At 43.4% G+C, this 21797-nt stretch overlaps 1 protein-coding gene across 2 annotated transcripts in view; it reads right to left on the bottom strand.

Annotated features, from left to right (window-relative positions):
- SHROOM3 (shroom family member 3) overlaps positions 1–21797 on the bottom strand; it is a 157376-nt gene that overhangs the window by 129702 nt on the left and 5877 nt on the right. The window contains exon 1 of one of the 2 annotated variants that reach the window (XM_070394480.1): positions 15690–15956. The exons of the other annotated variant lie outside the window; for it this stretch is intronic. Within the exon in view, the coding sequence (XP_070250581.1) occupies positions 15690–15826 (137 nt within the window). The 5' untranslated portion in view covers positions 15827–15956. Of the gene's footprint in view, positions 1–15689; positions 15957–21797 lie in introns of those variants that run through there. 2 annotated transcript variants of the gene reach the window in all.

Genomic DNA, 21797 nt, shown 5'->3' on the forward strand with positions numbered 1-21797 from the left:
CAAAGCTTTAAGTATTCCTATATCATGAGCACTGCTTCCATTCATATTTTCTTGTTTGGCTAAACAAACTAGCTCTACATCTAATATTATTGTCTTAATTAGCCAGAGATTTAACTGGAAAATCCTGCCCTAGGAGACAAAAGATGTGTCAGAAGCTGCAGAGATGAAAATGTTGCTGCTATTTTCTGATGTCATATTAATGGACATTGCCATATCAGGAAGAAAAAATACCTTCAAAACAAAATGCAGAATTTCCCCAGAGAGGGTTTAGAGCAGAGGAATAAAAACAAGTGAGGTTTAGAACAAAGAGAGGTGGGGGTGGGGTGAGCAGAGGTGGACAAGATGTTTGGATTTTCACAAAATGTGTCTGAGCAAGTTTCTTTGAGCAAAATGCAATTAAGTTGTTACAAGAATATTCCAAGAAGCAGAGTGCATCTTATTTGACGTCTGACTGATTCAGCCTGTATTGTACAAACACACCTCCATGGCCGATAATGCAGACACAGGGTGAAGGTTATAACTCTTTCAGGTCCTGCACCCCTCCACCCCCAACCTCCCGCAGAAACTCCAGAAGTTAAAATCAGCAAAAGATGAGCCTACAGGGAAGTCTTCCCAAGTCAGGCTCAGCTTGAGGCCAGGCTCCGTGGATCTGTTGCAAAGTTCCTGGTATGCTGTGCACACTAAGTAAATATTAAAAAACTTCCCGTCGCCCAGCTTAATGGGAACCCAAGGACACCGTGACCTCAAGAAGTTCTTATCGATGGAAAACAAATATAAAAACACTGAGGACATTGCCCTAAGGTACAGCCAGAAGGTTTACTACGTAGAAACTGGGTGTCTTAGTTCTTTGAGGGTACCACACGCCCCTTTAGCACCCAGAACATATTTCCAGAAATGATTTAATGTCACCTAACCATTTCCTCTCTTTTGCTGAATTGATTCACAAAAGAGGTATCTCCCTTTTGCCCCTTCACCTCTGCCATTACTCTTAGAAAAAAATTCAGCATTCCCGATAAGAAATAACCAAAACAAGATCGTTTGAATTCCACTGAAACCAATTCATCATGTAGTGTTAAAAAAACACACCAAAAAACCTTCCCACTCTCTATGTTAAATCATCAGGACAGGAACATGCACTTGGAGAGGAAGCGAGCACAGAGTTCACTGGAACGTGGAGCTGAGGCAAGAAGTGGCTTTAAAAAAATTACCTGAAGGTCTGGAGATGAAGAGTGGTGGTGGTTGCACAACAACGTGAATGTACTTAATGCCACTAAATTGTACACTTAAAACTAATGAAAACTAGTCATCTTTATGTTCCGTATATGTGTTAGTCTGCTTTTGCTATAACAAAACTAGAGGCCCAGTGCACGAAATTCATGCGGGGGGGTGGGGGTCCTCAGCCCAGCCTGCACCCTCTCCAATCTGGGACCTCTAGGAGGATATCCGACTGCCGGTTTAGGCCCAATCTGGCAGTTGGACATCCCCCTCGCAATCCAGGACACTGGCTCCTAACCACTCCCCTGCCTGCCTGCCTAATGCCCCTAACTGCTCCCCTGCCTGCCTGATTGCCCCTAACTGCTTCTGCCTGCCTGCCTGGTCACCCCTAACGGCCCTTTCCTACCGGCCTGGTCGCCCCCAACGTGCATATGGCTGGGGTCTCTCAACCTGGGCCTGTGCCCTCTCACAGTCCAGGAGCCCTTGGGAGATGTCCTCAAGGGAGTGAGCCTAAGCCAATAGTCAGACATCCTTAGCTCTGCACTTGCCAGCCATGAGCCCAGCTCAGGGCTTCTGGCTGAGTGGCACTCCCCCTGTGGGAGTGCACTGACCACCAGGGGGCAGCTCCTGCATTGAGCGTCATCCTCCTGGTGATCAGTGTCTGTCATAGCGGCTGGTTTCCACCGTTTGGTTGATTTGCATATTAGCCTTTTATTATATAGGATACCATCAAGTGGATGATTTGTAAACAACAGACATTTAGTTCTCACGTTCTGGAGGCTGGAAGTCTACGATCAAGGCACAGGCAGATCCAGTGTCTGGGGAGAGCCTGCTTCCTGGTTCACCAATGACTGCCTGTTTGCTGTGTCCTCACAGGGCAGAGGGGGTGATGGAGGGCTCTGAGGGCTCTTTTATGAAGGCACTAATCCCATCACGAGGGCTTCAACCCCATGATTTAATCACCTCACAAAGGCCCCCCCCCCACCTCCAAACACAATCACAGTGGGGATTAGGTTTCAGTATATGAATTTGGGGGGAAGGGGACACATATTCAGCCTATGTTAGTATACTTTACCATATTTTTAAAAATCCTCACACAAGGATATATTTTTATTGATTTTAGAGAGAGGAAGGGAGAGAAAGAGAGAGAGAAACATCAATGTGATAGAGAAACATTGATCGGTTGCCTCCTGTATATGCCCCGGCTGGGAATCGATCCTGCAACCTTTTGGTGTATGGGACAATGCTCCAACCAAATGAGCCACCCGATCAGGGATACTACAATTTTTTTTTAATGGGAGAAAACTTACCTTTAAACTCCTCAAGCAACTCCCTCTCCTGTTCCCACTCACAGTGGAGGACAGGCTGAAGTGGCTAAACCTCATATCACCAGTCCTCAGAATCCTCACCTTGCCTTAGCTGGGTCTGGAGAGAGCTGGCCCATTAGTGAGAAGTTGCACACAGAGTCCCTGCCCCCTCCCCCCAACCAACTCTGGATCTCTCAATCAATAAAGTGGGAAATGATTTTGAGATTGACTTAGAGAAGAATAACACCAGGATCCTTCTGCAGGGATGCCAACAGCATCCTATATTAAAGAGCTAATATGCAAATGGTCGTCATGCCCTCGTGCCCGGGCCAGGGGGGATCTGAGGCTGTGCCCCCAGCCCCGGCACCAGGGCCAGGGGACCTGAGGCCGGGCCAGGGGACATGAGGCCGTACCCCCTGCCCTGGCGCCAGGCTGGGGGACCTGAGGCTGTGCCCCCTGCACCAGGGGGGCTTGACGGGGGACCTGAGGCTGCACCTCCTGCCTGGCGGGGATTGACGAGGGACCTGAGGCTGCACCCCCCACCTGGCACTGGGCCTGGGGACATGAGGCTGTGCCCCCCACCTTGTGGGGCTTGACGCAGATGAGGCTGGCAGGGTCTGGGTCTTGTGCGATTTTGAGGCATATGCAGGAGGGTGGGGACTTGACTCTGGGCCCCACGGCGTGCCCCAGACTCTGACAGGAGGGAGATATTCATATACATTTTACTAATTTTCTTTCATCTCTGACACTTCTGTTATAGAGAAAGGGCAAATAGCAATATTAAAATATTTCCTCTAATTAATTCCTTTTTAATGTGCATGAATTTTGTGCACCGGGCCACTAGTTTTAAATATAAAATGCCAGATTACAGACGAAAGATGGAAAAGCTAGGGACAGTTCTGTGGGAGTGTGGGGCATCTCATTGGAAAAAATACATATATAAACAAGAATCACTTCAGGAGTTTACCAAGACACGTGGCTATTTGAAAAATATGTGAAAGTCGATGGCATAAAACAAGGGGTGCAGTTATTTCTGCAAAACAGGAGACTCACTCTCCAAATTTCACGTTAATATGTATAATGCTAACCACTCTCCTCTTTTTTGGTGCTTTAATTTCCTCATCATCAAAGCAGAAAAACCCCTCAGAACCTACTGTCACCTTTTCAGAAAGCCACAGGAACACCTGTGGTCTAGCGAAACAAAACTCTTCCACAAATGCTTGACTTCACTCGCATCTCAATGGCACGTCACTCAGTGAAAGCAAACGAGTCAACATTCTCTGAAACGAAGCTGGTTTTCTTTGGCTAGACAACCACCACATGGCGGGTATTTTCTGTCCTACTTTTATAATAAAGAAAGACGGGCACTGGCTTGTTTGCTTTGGTTTGACAGATGACGGTCAAGGGTAGCGGTGAGGTTATATCCTCATTGTCCTTTGTGAAGGAAAACAACGCACCATCAACTTCCCTTGCAGAAAATACTTCGTCTTGCTCACCTGGGGAATTCTTCAAAGCTCTTTGCCCTTTGCCCTCCAAAAGATAAATAAAAATAAAGCAAAATGGGGACCAGGTGGCAAGAGCTGCCTGGAAGTTTGAGAATCTAAACTCAAGGCTAATACTGAAAAAGTAAGTTGATGCTGTGTCTTCTGTTAGCGTCCGTCGGAATCTAGGATGATTCGGGTATAGGATAGACCTACACTGGGTGAGTGTTAGAAAGGCGTAGATGGGCACAAAGATTTTCTGCTAACCGTGCTCTCCACATCTATTCTGATTCAGATGGAAAGGAAGTTTACAATATAATTTGGCTTTTCATATATTTAAAAAACAAAAAGTAGGACTGTGATACTGAGGGCAACAATGTTCAGTGACAGGTTCTAGAAATGTTCTGTGTGAACTAAGAGGTCCCGAGGGTCCCGGAAAATGATTGCTTGGCTTCAGGAGGCTGAGTGTGTACTCTGTACTCCAGAAATGAAACGACCACCCCTTTCCCTTCAGCTTCCAGGGAATTAGAAGCATGTATGAGCTTTCCTAAGTGTAAATGGCTAGGAAACAGGGGTGGTCTCGTTAACTGTATGTCCCAATTCACTTAAAAGAATTTTCCAAATACAACTCACTAATTTTCAAAAATTAGAGTATCAGGAAGTGTACGTTAAACCAAACTATACCGAACATCATTTATAGCTTACTGATGCATACATAATAATGATAATTATTATTATGATAACAGCCACCACTTATTAAATGCTTGCTCGATTTCAGTGATTCTCAAACTTCAGCAAGCATCAGAACTACCTCGAGGGCTTATTAAAACTCAAATTGCTGGTCTTCACCCTTAAATTAAAAAAAAAAAATTATGGTAAAATACACATAAGATTTACATTTTTAACCATGTTAACTCTACAGTTCAGTGTGTTAAGTTCATTTACGTTGTTGTCAATCAATTGCCAGAATTCTTTTTCTTTTTTAAGATTTTTAAATTGACTTTTAGAGAGGGAGGAAGGGCAAGGGGTGGGGGAGAGAGATGAGACTGAAACATCAGTCGGCTGCCTCCTGCATGCCCCTACTGGGATGGAGCCACCACCCCGGGCATGTGCCCTGACCAGGAATTGAACCAGCAACCTTTCGGTGCATAGGATGATGCCTAACCAACTGAGCTACACCGGCTAGGGCTCCAGAATTATTTTCATCTTGCAAAACTAAAACCCTATACCATTAAACAACTCTGCATTTTCCCCTCCCCCAGCTTCTTGCAACCACCTACCCACTTTCTGTCCCTATAAGTTGTACTACTCTAGTTACCTCATATAAATGGAAGCGATACAGTATTTGTCTTTTTGTGACTAGCTCATTTCACTTAGTATAATGTTCTCAAGGTTCATCCATTTTATAACATGTATCAGAATTCCTTTCTTTTTAAGGCTGAATAATATTCCATCATATATACAAGGTGGGGCAAAATTGTTTTACAGTTGTTCATATGGAGAATAATACAATAATTAATAAATAATGATACAAGAATAAACTGTTTCGTGTACTCACAACTGTAAACCTTCCTTTTTGCCTCACCCTGCATATCATCTATCTATCTATCTATCATCTCATTTTCTTTATTCATCATCTGTTGAAAAACACTAGGTTGTTTCCATATGTTGGCTATTACAAATAATGCTGCTATGGCCCTAGCCCAGTGGTCGGCAAACTGCGGCTCATGAGCCACATGCAGCTCTTTGGCCCCTTGAGTGTGGCTCTTCCACAAAATACCAACTTCTGCGCATGGGCCATGAAGTTTCAATTGCACTGTACGTGTGCACTCACATGTGGTATTTTGTGGAAGAGCCACACTCAAGGGGCCAAAGAGCCACATGTGGCTCGCGAGCCGCAGTTTGCCAACCACTGCCCTAGCCAGTTTGGCTCAGTGGACAGAGTGTCGGCCTGCGGGCTGAAGGGTCCCAAGTTCGATTCTGGTCAATGTCATGAACCTTGGTTTCGGGCACATCCCCAGTAGGGAGTGTGCAGGAGGCAGCTGATCGATGTTTCTCTCTCATCAATGCTTCTACCTCTCTATCCCTCTCCCTTCCTCTCTGTAAAAAATTCAATAAAAATATATTAAAAACAAAACAAAACTGAACAAAAACAAAAAACAAATAATGCTGCTATGAACATGGGTGTACAAAGATCATGTGTTTACTTTTTTCTGAGGAACTACTGCACTGTTTTCTACAGCAGCTGTATCATTTTACTTTCCCACCAACAGTGCATAAGGGCTATGATTCCTCCACATCTTCTCCAAGACCTATTTTCTGTCTTTCTTTTATAGAGTAGCCATCCAATGGGTGTGAGATGGTATCATATTGTGGTTCTGATTTGCATTCCCTAATTATTAGTTGAGCATCTTTTCATGTGCTCATTGGACATTTGTATATCATCTTTGGAGAAATGTCTATTCAAGTCATTTGCCCTTTAAAAATATCAGGTTGTTTTGTTGTTGTTGAGTTCTATATATTCTGGATATTAACCCCTTATCAGATATATGATTTGCAAATAGTTTCTCCCACATCCCTGAGTGTTTTATCTGGGACCTGGGATTTGCATTTCTAATAAGTTCCCAGGCTACTCTGATAGTCCGGGCCCACTTTGAGTAACTGTTCTACATGGCATTATTGTTAAGCACTTTACATATATTATCTCACCTGAGCCTCGCATTATCATTCTTGTTTTACAGAGGAAATGGAAGCTCAAAGGGGTAAATCTTGCATGAGTTTATTCCACTAATAAGTGGGAAAGCAGGGACTCTCACCCAGCCGTTCTGACCTGGGTACACCATCTCTGCTACACTGAGTCAAATAAGGTCCACAGAGAATATTCACTAATGACCAAGTCAATGAACTTGAGAGAACAGGTGGTGCCTTATAAGCTCTGTCTCTTTTTCTTTAAATCAGGACTAACATTCTGGACTCTTTCCGTGGATGTTACATTCTAACATTATCCAGAGACATATAAGTACCATATGATTTCACTCATATGTAGAATTTAATGACCAAACTGAACTGACAAGCAAAACAGAGACAGACTCATAGATAGCGAGCAGGCAGACAGCTTTGGTGGGGGTGGGTGTTGGAGTGACTGAGCAAAAAGGAAATAAAGAGGAAGAACTCATGGATGTGGACAATGGTGTGATGATTGCGGGAAGGAGACGGGTGGGAGGAGGGGAAGGGTAAGGGGGATAAATGGTGATGGGAAAAAATTAAAGGGAAAAAAGATGAGGGGATAGAGAAAAGGAATCTGCTCTAAGTCAGTGGGGTAGATGGTGGTGGTGGTGAAGCAGGGGTGGGACACCCCACTAAGAACAGCTAGACCAGACCAGCCCGATGAATGAACTCAATCAAGAGCAAGATGTTTGGCCTTTAGCTTAGGCAAGTGTTGTGCCTTCCTCCCAAGGCTGTCTGTGTTTAGACATTTCCCCATTAGCAACATTCAGTCAGGACCTCAGCTGGCCCATAGAGGCCTTTCATTGTGTGCATGGGACAAGGCTCTCTCAGAACCCATGTAGCCAGCACTGCAGTGCCTGGCCAGGTCCTTCAGGGTGGGTGGGTTCCAGCCCCTGTGTGGACCCTGTGCAGTGAACACCTAGAGACAGAGTATGATCAGGTGGACAGTCACCCCCACTGTTAATAACCCTAATAAAGGTTAGTGTTACTAGTGGTTAAGAGGGTATATATGGCCATAGGTAGGTAGGTAGATAGGTAGATCGATAGATGATATAGGTAGGTAGGTAGGTAGATAGATAATTAATGGCCTCCTGTTTACTCATTTCCATGGATAACCAAAGGTTGGCACTAACCTAATGTCCATGATGGTTTTAAGTACTGAAGATAAAAACAATTCGTAGTTTAATGAGTTTATCCACCTCAGTGTGTACCTCACGTCATCATGCCCAAATCAGTGACTTATTCTGATGTAAAGCTGGCTATTTAAGGACAGCCTAGCTATCCCTTGTTAGGCCTGAGAAAAAAATCCACTCCTCACAGAAACCAAGCCTGGTGCTTTGTGCTGGACTTCGCAGCTGCAAAGCAAAAGCGTGGTGGTTCACAGCCACTTGTAAACAGAAAATGTGGAGGTCCCCGGATGAGCACATGGGCTTTATTCATCTTCAGATGTTGACATTCCCCAGGGCACCACCACAACAACAGAATTAAGGCGCAAAAGGAATTCAGAACCTTCCTTTGCTATCTCAAGCCTGGGAATCTTTTCAAATTTAAATGAATATCTGTCAAACTAATTAAGAGAAGATGCAACGCGCTCTCTTTCCGTGCTCATTAGAGAACAACTTACCCGTCATAAATTCCTCAGGGAGTGGGAGTGAATAGGTCTCTACACTCTTGCTTAAGATGCCTGGCTTTGTCTATTTCCAGTTGGGCCTGTTTATCTCCTAGACCCAGAAAGACCACAAAGCATACCCTGAATCAAGTTTTAATTTCATAAAACAGAAATGGATAAGATTATGATGAGATGTTGCAACTGATGTTCTATAGTCAACAAAACTGGGGGAACTGACAAGTAATCATTTATATCTGAGTGGCACCTTTTCCCTCCCAAGATGTTTTATATTTATTAGCAGACTGTAACTCTTAAATGTTTCATACCCATGCACATGTAAATATCAATATCACACCTACATACACTTGACAGTTTCCCACCATTTTTGAGGATTTTGAAAATGATGTTTGGTAAACTGACTGGGTAAAATATATGCAAACAGTGTCAGAGTCTGGGTATAGTTTGACATACCAAGATCACGACCTGCATGCCCCTACAGCATTTGTTGGACTCGTGCCAGCTCCCCAGTACAATACTGTGTATGTAATTTAGTGCATATGAATATCATTAATAATCTGGGTAATTCTGCAGGCAGAGATTTTCACCCCCATTTTACAGAAAAGAAGGCTGAGCTTTCAGAGCAGTTCTCTTGCACCACACTGGTAAGCAGCAAAGTCAGTAGCAAGCATGGTGCTAAACATATTTGCTTGTTTAAAATACATGGTTTTATTGCCTTTAACAAATGTTGGTAAATCTAAAATGAAAAAGAATAATTCTGTATCTAAAATTTTTTAATATTAGAAAGAAATTTAACAGTAGCTATTAGAATTTCCATCAGATATCTATAAAGATACATTTGTGAAAACAAGAATTTTTCCATCTATTTAAAAGCCTACATTAAAAAAAAAATCTTTATGTTGAAAGTATTACATAGGTCCTCCTCCCGACCCCCGTCCCTCTCCCCGTAACCTCTTCCAGTCCACTTCCATCCTCCCCCTCCCCCAGGTCCCCACTACCCCATTATCTGTGTCCACAGGTTATGCATATATGCATATAAGTTCATTGGTTGATCTCTCCTACCCACCCTCCCCTGTCTTCCCTCTGAGATTCAACAGTCTATTCATGGTTCTTGACTCTGGGTCTATTTTTGATCATCAGTTTATTTTAAAAGCCTACATTTTTTTCTTATTTTATTCATATTTCCCTTCTTCAGCAATCCCATTAGGTTCCCCCTGCTCCCACTGGCTGAGTTGCACAGTTCTCTTGAACACTTGGGTAGTTCTGTTTTACCATTTATTATTCTTTTTTTAAAAAAATCTCCTGTGAGGATATGTTTATTGATTTTTAGAAAGAGAGGAAGGGAGGGGGGAGAGAGAGAAAGAAACATTGATGTGAGAGAGAAACATCTATTGGTTGCCTGCCATACTCACCCCAACCAGGGATTGAACCTGTAACCTAGGTATGTGCCCTGACTGGGAATCAAACCAACCTGCAACCTCCTGATGTACGGGACGATGTTGCAACCAACTGAGTCACCCAGCCAGAGCCATCTTACTATTTCTTTATTATGTCTTCCTTTTGTTTATCTTAAATAGCATTATTGCAATTTCTCCCTCACAGCATACTTATAGTTTAAAGTGATACAGAACAGCTAAAGGGACACAGAATTTGAGGCTACAATCCTACTCAAATTCAAATCTAATTTATGGTGTTTATTATCTTTCCAACTTTTCTTAGGATTTCTACAATGAGAACTAACTCTCTCTCACTAACATGCAACCAAGTGGTGTTTTAATACCTCTCTCTGGGCTGAATGTCATGGGGACATTATCATTTCCTGGGTAAATCTCAGCTCTGGGTCGTTCCACTCTCGTATTTAATTAAAGTTCACTCCAATGCTGCCATCGGGTCATCATCTTCACTGCTGTGCCCACACTATTGCAGTCAGCATGAAATAGGGCAACCCATCTCCCCACGGCAGGCAATCTTTCCGCACGTACCCTCACACTGAAGCTCTTATCACCATGGGGAATGACTTTTACAGGCCACGTTTGAGTGTAGAAGAGGGCATTTAATCCAAACCAGTTTAATGTTTACTAGTGAGGCTATGTTCAGCACTGAATGAAATGTGCATCCACTTTGCCCCTTGAGGAATAAAATGCAAAAGTCACATTAGATTAGTTTTGACATGCGTTCCAGAAAAAATGTACCTTAATCATCAACTAGTTCACATTTTTGGTTTTAGAGATGAGTAAATCCTTAGCTTTATATATTCAGATAATTATTTGACTCTAACCGAATATATTCAGTTATTTATTTGAAATTCAATCTAGAATAAATAGAACATAATTCCTAGAACTCTTCTTTTGAATGTGATATCACATTTGTCTTATAAAACACACAATTTTAGTATTTCTACATCCTTGTTCTTCCTCCCCCATACTGCTTTAGGTGGTTCTGATTTCAAGTTTTCAGATATTGTCTATCAATTATTAACACTGATCCTGGAAAAACAATGATTTCTAATAAATGCACGGTTCTCATTTTAACAGAAAATTCAGACTTTCAAGAGACAGTTTTGATCAAACACATTTGTTTACTGGAATAACACACAGGCAACTTAGATACTGCACTAAGTAGGAGGTACATACCTAAATGATGTAGTTAAGCTCAAAAGCAATCATGTGTCTTTACTTAGGAGAGCAAGTGAGGTATGTTTCTAGAAAATAAACTGAAAAATCTAAAGCTATAAAATCATCTCCACCTATTTGTGCACAGCATTTCAATCCTATCCTGTTTCAGGGATAATAAATATAACATGTCATCCACTTCGCACAGATACAGCCAGAATATACTTGACATCACCACTCTTCAGGGCACAGTCACCAACACTCCCCAGTAGTAACAGGTTCAAAGAGTTGAAAGCATCCTCTTCCAGGGCAACCAGAAGCTCAAATTCTAATAGAGGGTTCCTGTTGCCTTAAGACTAGCATGCAGTTGAGGCTTGGGAACCCAAAGCGCTGATCCCAGCATTTCATGTAGCCATGCTGCATAAAAAGCCAGAGGATTTGGGTATAAATCAATAAATCTCTGTCCTGTTCATTCCAAAGTATGTGCTTTAAAAAAGATAACTGTCTCACCCTAGCCCGAGTTTGGCTTAGTGGATACAGCGTCAGCCCGAGGACTAAAGGGACCCAGGTTCGATTCCAGTCAAGGGCATGTATCTTGGTTGCAGGCTCGATCCCCAGTTCTGGTTGGGGCGCATGCAGGAGTCAACCAATTGATGTGTCTCTCTCACACTGATGTTTTTCTCTATCTGTCTCTCCCCCTCCCTCCCACTCTCTCTAAAAATCAATGGGAAAATATCCTCAAGTGAGAATTAACAACAACAGCAACAAAAAGATAAATGTCTCAGGAAACATGAGACGATCGGGATTAGAAGCATCCACACCTACGAACTTGGGCGAGCTGCAGTGGCCCCATCCACCCGTCTCCCACTTAGTACCAAAACAAAACAATAAAACACAATGCAACAATGATAATGACGACAATGAAATAACTAATGCACGTTGAGGACATGCATTAGCCCATGTAATCCTTACCACTGCCTTCTGAGGAGAATACTTTATTCTCATTTTGAAGGTAAGGAAACCGAGAAGTGATCTGTCCAGAGTTCCATAGTTGCAGAGAGTCTGTGAGAGCCATGGTCTGAACCCAGGCAATCTGGCTCCAGAGTGTCACCTCCTAATCTGTCATATTAGCACAGTGAGTTCCACGGAAGTAGCTGAAGATGGACTGGCATTCATCAGAATTAAAATTTATTTTCTTACACGCTGACCAGGAGAGATTCAACTGAAGAACCATTTCCTATCACTGATTATGCTTATTTATTGTAACTAAAGTTAGTTTTGTCTACTATCTACCGATATTACTCCACTAGTAAGTTCCAGATCTGGGTAGTCTTTCAAAGATAAAACAAAAGCTTTCTACATAGAACAAAATCAAGAAAATTGACATATGGCTGCAGTAGTCATTTATCATGTAACTAGAGGCCCGGTGCATGAAATTCGTGTGGGGGGGTGGGGGGGCACTTAGCCCGGCCTGCATCCTCTCCAATCTGGGACCCCTCGGCGGATGTCTGACTTGCAATCTGGGACTGCTGGATCCTAACTGCTCATCTGCCTGCCTGCCTGATCCCCCCTAACCCCTCTGCCTGCCTGCCTGATCGCAACTAAGTGCCCTCCCCTGCCAGCCTGATTGCCCCCAAATGCCCTCCCCTGCCAGCCCGGTCACCCCTAACTACCCTCCCCTGCCAGCCTGGTTGCCCCTAACTGCCCTCCCCTGCAGGCCAAGTCGCCCCCAACTGCCCTCCCCTGCAGGCCTGGTCACCCCTAACTGCCTTCCCCTGCTGGCCTGATCGCCCACAACTGAACCTCCCATGCCAGCCATCTTGTGGCTGTGGGCGCCGCCATCTTTGAGGGTGGGACAGTCAATTAGCATATTCCCTCCTTATTGGCGGTGGGCGCCGCCATCTTTGTGATGGCGTGAGGGTCCATTAGCATATTCCCTCTTTATTAGATAGGATTATATAGCTTTCAATAAACACACAATTAAATGCACAACAAAATGAAGATTCATTTTATACCTTGTCAGATATAAATACATACAATCTGGAGGAGAAGCCCTTAGTTTAACTGTTTCTTTTTGAGATAACATGATTACCTATAGGACTTTGTGATCTTCTTTTAGCTTATTCTTAACATCTTTTGAGCTTTTTGCATCATGAGCAGTACTTATCACAGAAGTTGAGTTGGAAAGTACCCAAATAATAGTTTGCAAAATAAAGAGACTCAAGGAAAACAGAGAAGAAAGAACAAAAGGAGGGTTCTGTGATTGCCCCTGGACAGCTTGGCAAGTATTTGCAAAGCCAACTTTCCCTTTCCCTGGAGAGTGTTGAAATGTGAAGGCATTCCTCACCCGACCTCTCTCTCCTACTCCTCCCTTTGTCACCATGAACAGCTGTGAGTCCACGGAGTGCTAAACCAACCAGTTGAAAGGTGAACACTTGAGTCAATCTGGCTGTGGTGTTCCCCCACCCACAATCTCCCAAGCAAGTGGCCTGATGATTTTTTGGACAGATTTGTCTGATACTTTGAGAGCTATGTAGAAAGAAGACAGCTCAGACTAAACCTATAAGAAGGCATGCCAGCAAGTTTTTTCCTATATGGGCTGAGAAAAATAATTTCAATCCTCAGAAACCAATGGGAAGGTGAATTTCTTGCTAAAAGACAGTCCAGTGTTGGATAATAACCACCTGTGGCTCTCAACAGCCATTATTTAACTCAGGTTTCTCAACCTTGACACCACTTGGGCCAGAAAATTCCTTGTGGCTGGTTCTTCTGTGCATTGCAGGATGTTTAGCAGTACCCCTGAATTTTATCCACCAGATGCCAGTGGCCCAGCCCCATCCCACCCCCTGTTGTGACAACCAAAAGTGTTCTCCAGACACCATTAAATGTCTCCTGGGGACCAAAGTCACCTTGGTTGAGAACTACTGATGGAAGTTTTCAGTCTTCTTTCTTCTTTATGGCAAAAAAGTATGAATGGCTAATTTTAAATATTTTGAAATCTTCTTTTAAAAAAATTTCTTTCTGAAAGGCATAACAGATTTCAGAGTAGCATAAAAAAACACACTCCCACTTTTCCTAGTCTCTGACTGATTCTCATGTTGAGTCATGAGGATTTAACAACCATCAAGGACAATAATACTTTATGCTTGAAATGTATTTCTTATCCCAGGCACTTGAGCAATATTAGCTTCTGAATTCTCGCCATTCCCCTTTTCACAGGTGAGGTAGAGGCATACCAGTTGTTTGCTTCTGGTTACAATACAACATACAAACATTTCTAATTTGTGAAAGCATAAAAGGAGGGCATTTATAGAAATATTACACCTCTGGGCAATGAAACTGGCAGGACCGTCAGGGACATTCCAGAGCCGTGACCAAAGTTACAGTCACCCAGTGTCTTATCGAGACCACTTCTTGATAAGAAAGTTAAGTACATTTTCTTTGGGTGTAACTGGCCGCTGAAGCCTCGCGCTGGAATTTAACCATACATATTCTATGTTGAATTGTTCAATGTAAACCAGGCGTCGCTTCAGTGGCCCATTATATCCTAGGGAAACATCTTGGTCATGTGAAAACCAAGCGTACCATAGACCTCTGCCTTCTTCCCAGTGGTGTTATAGTCGAATGGGGTGCTTCTCTATCCCAAACTTTATCAGCCCAATATCTCCAGGCACATCAGGGAGGAGCCAGGTGTGTGCAACCTGCCCTCTGACTCACAGGGGCATGTACCTCCTTCTCCTGGGGCCAATCTATAAAGAAGTCAACATGATATGGAGGCACCATCTAACAGACGCAGGCCCAAGGCAGAATGAAAGTGTGCAAAGCAAACGGTATCCTTTCTTAATGTCTGAAAATCAGCATTAATAGCAAGAACAGCAGCAACCACAATGGCCACTTCTACCACCGCACTTGAGACCAGGCCCTCTGCCAAGCACTTCACTTTCTCTATCCCCCACAGCAGCTCTGTGAGGTAGGTCATATTCCCCACATTTTACAGATGAGGGTCACAGAGCTAAGTATCTTGTCCAAAGTGCCAGAAGGTGATGACCTTGGGATTCAAACCCAGGACCATTCAACTCCAAGGCCTGAGCTGCTACCATCATGACAAGCACAGGGAGACAGAAGGAATGCTGCTGGCATGTCCACCATCAGCAACAAAACAGACAAGAAACTGCTTTCCCCAAAAGAATGGGGAAAGGGTTTTGGATACTCTAGCTTTATATCATTTTACTCTTGAAAGAAAGAATGAGGCTGACAAGCTAGCTGCCCACAGCTGGGCATTACGGTGTCTTATCTTGAAAAGACTGATTATCCACTGCAGGAGGTTTTGCTGTACTTGAAAGGGGTAGTAACAGTTTCCCTTAATATCAATTGGTCATTCTCTGAAGGGGCGCAGCTAAAGATCAGGGTGTTGTTCCTGTCTCAAAGGCTACTATTGAAGCCTTCCTTTTAATCTTTAACCACGATGCTTATATAAGGAATTTTTTGTTTTGTTTTGTTATTCAATAGTTAACATCTTACCACACCATGTCAAAGTTCTTGGGTTTATCAGTCTTTGCTGGGAAGCTATAACCTTCCACTGAGCTGCTGACGTTAAAAACCTGGGAGCCATCCTAATCAGCACCCTTTCCCTCGCCCTCGCCCCAAGAGCCAGGCTTTCATCCAGTCTACCTTCTGCATACCAAATCCACAACTTCCGCAGGCCCTTGTTATTTCTCACCTGGACCACTCCTCTCTCACTAGTTTCTTTTCCTCCAGACTTGCCATCTTTAAAACCACCTTCCAAAATGTGACCAGGGTGGTCCTTCTCAGACACAGATCCGATTCTGTCACTGCTCTGGCTTGTAAATTCTTCATTAGCTCTCCACTACCTTCAGGTCCTGTCCAAACTCATGAGCACTCTCACATGTTGTCCTTCGCTGGATCCTGCTCCCTGCTTTCATCCTCTCCTCCTCCCAGACTTGTTCTGCTCCACAAGTGCCATCTAGCTGGGTGGTGAGTGTGTGGGAATTCCTGGTACTCTCTACTTTCATGAATGTTTGGACATTTTCCTAATACAAAAGTAAAAATAGATATTACACAAATAAAGAGTTGGTTGGGCCAGTATGGCTCAGTTGATTGAGCGCTGTCCCATGCACCGAAAGGTCACTGGTTCAATTCCTGGTCAGGGTATATGTCCAGGTTGTGGGTTCAATTCCCAATCGGGTTGCCCGTGGGAGGCAACTGATTGATGTTTCTCTCTCTCGTCGATGTTTCTCTCTCTCTCCCTCCCTCTTCCTCTCTCTCTCAAATCATTTTTTTAAAAGAAAAAATAAATAAAAATAGTTATTCATTCTACAGAATCACAGGCTCTACCTCTTATAGGTCTGCCTTCCATGGTATTTTCCTCATTAGTCCTAATTGGCTCTCCCAATTGACCTGCCCCTGATGCCCACATTGATTTCATTTATGACTTCACTCAGCTCTTCTAGTTATTCCCTCCTTAAGTCCCTCACTAATTCCCTGATACAAATCCAGAATTCTCTTCTATGTAAGTCAGACCAAAGGGAGTAAAGCTGCCAGAATTTAATTCCCCATCAAAGGCACTGTATACCTGAAATTGAGCCATTTTACTTATGAAAAATGTACTTTTCAATTGGGTGCACAGTCATTTTAGGAAGGAGTGGGCAGATATCACACAGTTTTAATCAGAGATAGATGTTATCGTCTCCCTGCTCACAATTCTAGGAAAAGATGGCCCCACCAAGCCCCTGCTGAAAGGGTGAGACTGGACCTGTTCTTCCTTGGCTACAAGCAGAGCCTTTCAGGTTGTTGCCTGTGGAGCTTGGAACTGGGGCCCGGAGGCTAAGTTAACCAGGGAAGAAAGCTCCAGAGCTGTGAGAACACACGGAGTAAAGCTGAAGATGGAGAGCCAGGGCCACACATACGCAGATGTGGAGGCATAGAAACCCAGAAGTTTAGGGAAAATGCATCAGACAGGATTTTGTTGTTGTTATTGCAAATGATAGAGTGACATTGAATCCACAAAGAAATTTCAGCAAGAGCGGGAATTTCTTAGAAAGGCCAAGAGTGGAGATGGCCTCAGGGATTGAAAAATAGTGTCAGGTGATCCCTCACCCTATCAAGCACCATCTCTTCGGGGGTTGTCTGTCTGTCTTGGTCTCTAGGTCTCTCTCTGCCTCTCTCACTCCCCACCCTCACTGTTTTTTCTAGAGCAAATAAGATTCTCCTTCAGTGTGTGGGTGGAGGAGAAGCAATACAGAAAATAGCCACAGAACAGAGAACTTTAGGTTTACATCCTCTCATATCGGCCATTTCAAAAGAAAGCTAGCTCTGCCTTCTCTTACTCTGTATATAAAATCACAGTGGCTGGGACACATGCTCATCTAAGACGGGCCCTTATGATTGTTTACTCAATGGTCACTTTCCCCTTCTTCCTCACAAACATAATTCTGATCCTATTACAGTACCAGATGACTATGTGCTCTGGAAGGTGGATTCCTGTGGATTCTTCCATAGCTCCAAAAGATAAATCATTCTTGATTTGCATCAGTCACGGTACTCTGATTCCCCTGCCAGCTACTAGTCTAGGCATGAGTGTAGGACCCAACCTTATCTAATGAGATCTGACTCAAAGGAAAGTTTGCAGGAGGGTTTTTGGAAAAGTGCTATTCGTTCCTGATCAAACACAAAAACCTGGCCTCTTTCCTGCCTTTGGCAAAATTGTGTGAGGAGGTGAGGACTGGAGCTGCCCAGCCATCTTGTAATCATGACGGGCAAATCTGGGAATGAAAATCATCATGCGGCCTAGCTGGTTTGGCTCATGGATAGAGTGTCAGCCTGCGGACTGATGGGTCCCGGGTTTGATTCTGGTCAAGGGCACATGCCCGGGTTGCAAGCTCGATCCCCAGTAGGGGCATGCAGGAAGCAGCTGTTCAATGATTCTCTCTCATCATTAATGTTTCTCTCTCTCTCTTTCTCTCTGTCTCTCCCTCTCCCTTCCTCTCTGAAATAAATAAAAATATATTTAAAAGAAAGAAAATCATTGTGCTAAGGATGATAGAATGGAAAAACCTAAATCCTGGATGACATCACTATGCCATTCCATTAACCCTAGAACCATGTTTTCTGGAAAGCCAGTCTGCAGAGAAAGTAATGGAACTGATGTTCAAAGTCAACTAAAATGAGGAACTATGTAGTCCAATGAGAAAGTGAATAGCTGTCTACTTGTTAAATCATAATAAAAGCTAATGGTTATTGACCTCCTACTATGTGTCTGGCAGTGTTTCAAGTGCTTCAGTGTGTTACCTCATTTAATCTACACAATAACCCCACAAGGCAGACACTTGAATTATTCCCTCCTTTTCAGATGGATACACAAGGTCTGGAAACATTTATCCAAGGTCACAAACTCAGCAATGCCACAGTGGGAACTCACATTCAGGCTTCTGACTCCTGACTTAATCACTGGGTGACACTTCGAAGTGTTTCTATTTTCCCATAGTTGGATTCCACAGCTTCCCTCACATCTTTTCAAAGAACCCTCTTTCTATTTGAGCTGGTCTGTGTGTGTTTATGTTCCCTGCACCCAGATGTTCCCTCAGACCCAGGCTTTCTTTCTCCCCCCCGCCCGCCCCCCCCAACAGATCTGTGAGTCTCCATGTCCATTTGTGAAATGTACTGAGTCCAAACCCCACATGAAAACCTTGATTTAGTGGAATTCATGGGTCCCTGGTTTGCGCCTTTCCCAGTTGTCACATTGGCAGGTGTTAGTTTGGGGTCTTTTGGGGCACATTTCAGGTATGATGTGACTTATTAATTAAAATATCAATAAGCAACCCTAACCAGTTGGGCTCAGTGGATAGAGTGTCGGCCTGAGGACTGAAGGGTCCCAGGTTCGATTCCGGTCAAGGGCATGTACCTTGGTTGCGGGCACATCCCCCAGTAGGGGGTGTGCAGGAGGCAGCTGGTCGGTGTTTCTCTCTCATCGATGTTTCTAACTCTCTATCCCTCTCCCTTCCTCTCTGTAAAAAATCAATAAAATATATTTTTAAAAATATATCAATAAGCAGCTGAAAGAGATGAAATTGTTCACACTGGTTTAAATAATTGCCCCTTTACATTCTCACCTCTAATTTTATCTGTTTTATAATTTTTCAAAGTTTTTGCATTAAGTGACACCCTGCAATCACATATGTCTCTGTGGCTCTGTGATACCAGCGAGGTATTTCTATGGCCTTACTGTTTACTCTTGCCACACCCTCACTCCCTCACTCATTCAATAAATATTTGAGTATCTGCCATGCCCCAGGTGCTATGCTAGGCCCAGGGTATCAACAGGTTATATTCCCTGCCCTCACAGAGGGCAATAAAGTGCAACGATATACCAGTCACTTTTTTCTCTAAATCAACACGAGTGCTAAACAAATGAAAAAGCTGCATGGGACAAGACAGAGCATTTTTTTGGTCACATCCAGCGTAGGAGTTAAGAGTGCAGACCCTGCTGGCCAACTGCCTAGGTTTAAATCCCAACTGTGACTATGTAACCTCGGATTAGTTACTGAACTGGTATCTCAACTGTTTAACCTGTTAAATGGGGATTAAAAGTGTAGCTTTGTCATAGGGTTGTTACGAGAGCATTTTATAAACCATGAAGAGCATAGTAGGTACAATACAAGTGTTTGTTCAAAAAGTAAAGTGAGGTGTAGTCTACTCTACCCACGGATCATAACTAAGCAATTTTGCAGCAAGCCGTGGCGATATGGCAGCATGTGAACTTTGGAATCTGCAATTGGGAGCACAGCACTGTTGGTGCTGGTTGAGGACCTGGGCTCCAGGCTCCAGGCTCCAGGACCAGGGTCAACACTGCAGGAGGATGACTCCTCTGGCTCCAAATCACAAAGCCTCCACAATCACAATGTTTTTTCTTGTTCTCAGAAACCCAATATGAAACATGGATTACAGACTTTTCCTGAATAATTTAGTTTTCTTTTTTTAAATATGGTTTTATTGATTTCAGACAGAGAAAGGGAGGGAGAGAGAACTAGAAACATCAATAATGAGAATCATTGATCGGCTGCCTCCTGCACACCCCCTAGTGGGGATTGAGCCCAAAACCCGGGCATGTGACTTAATCAAGAATCTAATCATGACCCTCTGGATCATGGGTTGACGCTCAACCATTGAGCTACACCGGGAAGGCCAGAATTTAGTTTTCAATAAGCAGATCTTGGAAGAAAGCACAACCACAAATTTGGAAGAAATCTTTGAAGTTAAATTGTTAAGTTAATCAAAATGATTGATTACCTCTCTGACCATTGGTTACCCAGCTTCTAATGGAACATTTCCATTGATGAGGATGTATGTTTTTATTTTTTTTATGGATAATTACTTTATTTATTTTATTTTATTGTTTAAGCTATTACAAATAGTAGTACATATGTCTCCTTTTAATTTTTCCCCATTGACCTCCCCTGGCCTCCCCTACGCCCCCCGCCCTCCCACACTTACCCCCTCCCCCCCACCTCTCCACAGTGTCTTGCATCTGTTGGTTGTGCTTATATGCATGCATACAAGTCCTTCAGTAGATCTCTTACCCCTCCTCCCCCACCCAGTCTGTTCGATGCTTCTTTGCCTCTATCTATGAGGATGTATGTTTTTAGAGAGCCTTTTCCTTTAAGGATCATCTCTAGTGATCATCAAGTACCTTTTTTTTTTTGTTCCCAAGCCACTTTCACTGGTTCTGGAGCAAGGATAACCCAAATTCTAAATGATAATCTTCAAATGCATGGAGAAAAAGATTCCCTCTTCTAGTTTCTGAGCTAGTCATCACTTGACATGAGTTATGACCCAAACCCTTCAAGTTGAAAGCAGGAGATCAATAGAATGTAGACACTCAGAAGGGTGTTCAGGAAGATCACTGTGACAGGAGGTCCTTGAAGTGCCCTGGGAAACCAATCTTGCTTCTGGGCTCCGGAGAGAAGGAAAAGATATTGATTCCTTGTTTTGTTTCATCTGCAATAGGCTCCTCCCCACCTGGACTCCAATGGCTTAGAGAAGGGTATCAACATCAAAACTCAAACATGAGTGCATTGAGGTATCATGTGAGTTCCATGGAATTCAACAGAACTTTTGTAGCTGAAATTTAAACCAAATGTATCAAAATACACCTGTCCCTAGAGAGTATGGACTTAGTACTTTCACAATAGAAACAATGGTTTAGTTTCAACAAGGCCAATTTTTTAAAACTAAGTTTTTCTCTCTCTATGTGTGAAGATATAGAATGGGGGGACCTTCCTAGGTGATACAATGGAATACTTCAGAAGCCAAGACTGGGAGCTTAATTCTTATAAGAGGAATCAGCTTGGATCAGACCAAACTCTTCTGTGTGATCACATCATTCCACCATTGAATCCTAGGTAGGGTGCTAAACAAATGGATAAGAGCTAATAATTATGGGAGATTTCTATGTGGTAGTCACTGGGCTAAAGGCTTTTCACAAGTTACTTTATTTAAACTTTGCAACAGCTCTGAGAAGTAAGTTCTCATAGTGGTCATTCAGAGTAAAAGCCAACCGCCTTCCAGTGGCCCAGGGGCTCTGACCTTTGCCCTCCTTCACGGCCTCTGGGTTCTTCCTCACCAGACAGTGTCATCTACACTTTCCCCCCAGGGCCTTCGCACTTGCTGGTCTCTCTGCTTGGAGAGCTCTTCCCCAACTCATCTCAAGGCTCAGTCTCTCACCCCCTTCAAATATCACCTTCTTAGTGTGGCCTGCTCCAGCTACCCTTTAGAAAATGTCAATGCCCCCTGTGCCTCTATATTACATACT

The sequence above is a fragment of the Myotis yumanensis genome, unplaced genomic scaffold (genome assembly GCF_028538775.1).
Source record: "Myotis yumanensis isolate MYYU_CA2020_CCGP unplaced genomic scaffold, mMyoYum1.0.hap1 SCAF_1, whole genome shotgun sequence".
NCBI lineage: Eukaryota > Metazoa > Chordata > Mammalia > Chiroptera > Vespertilionidae > Myotis > Myotis yumanensis.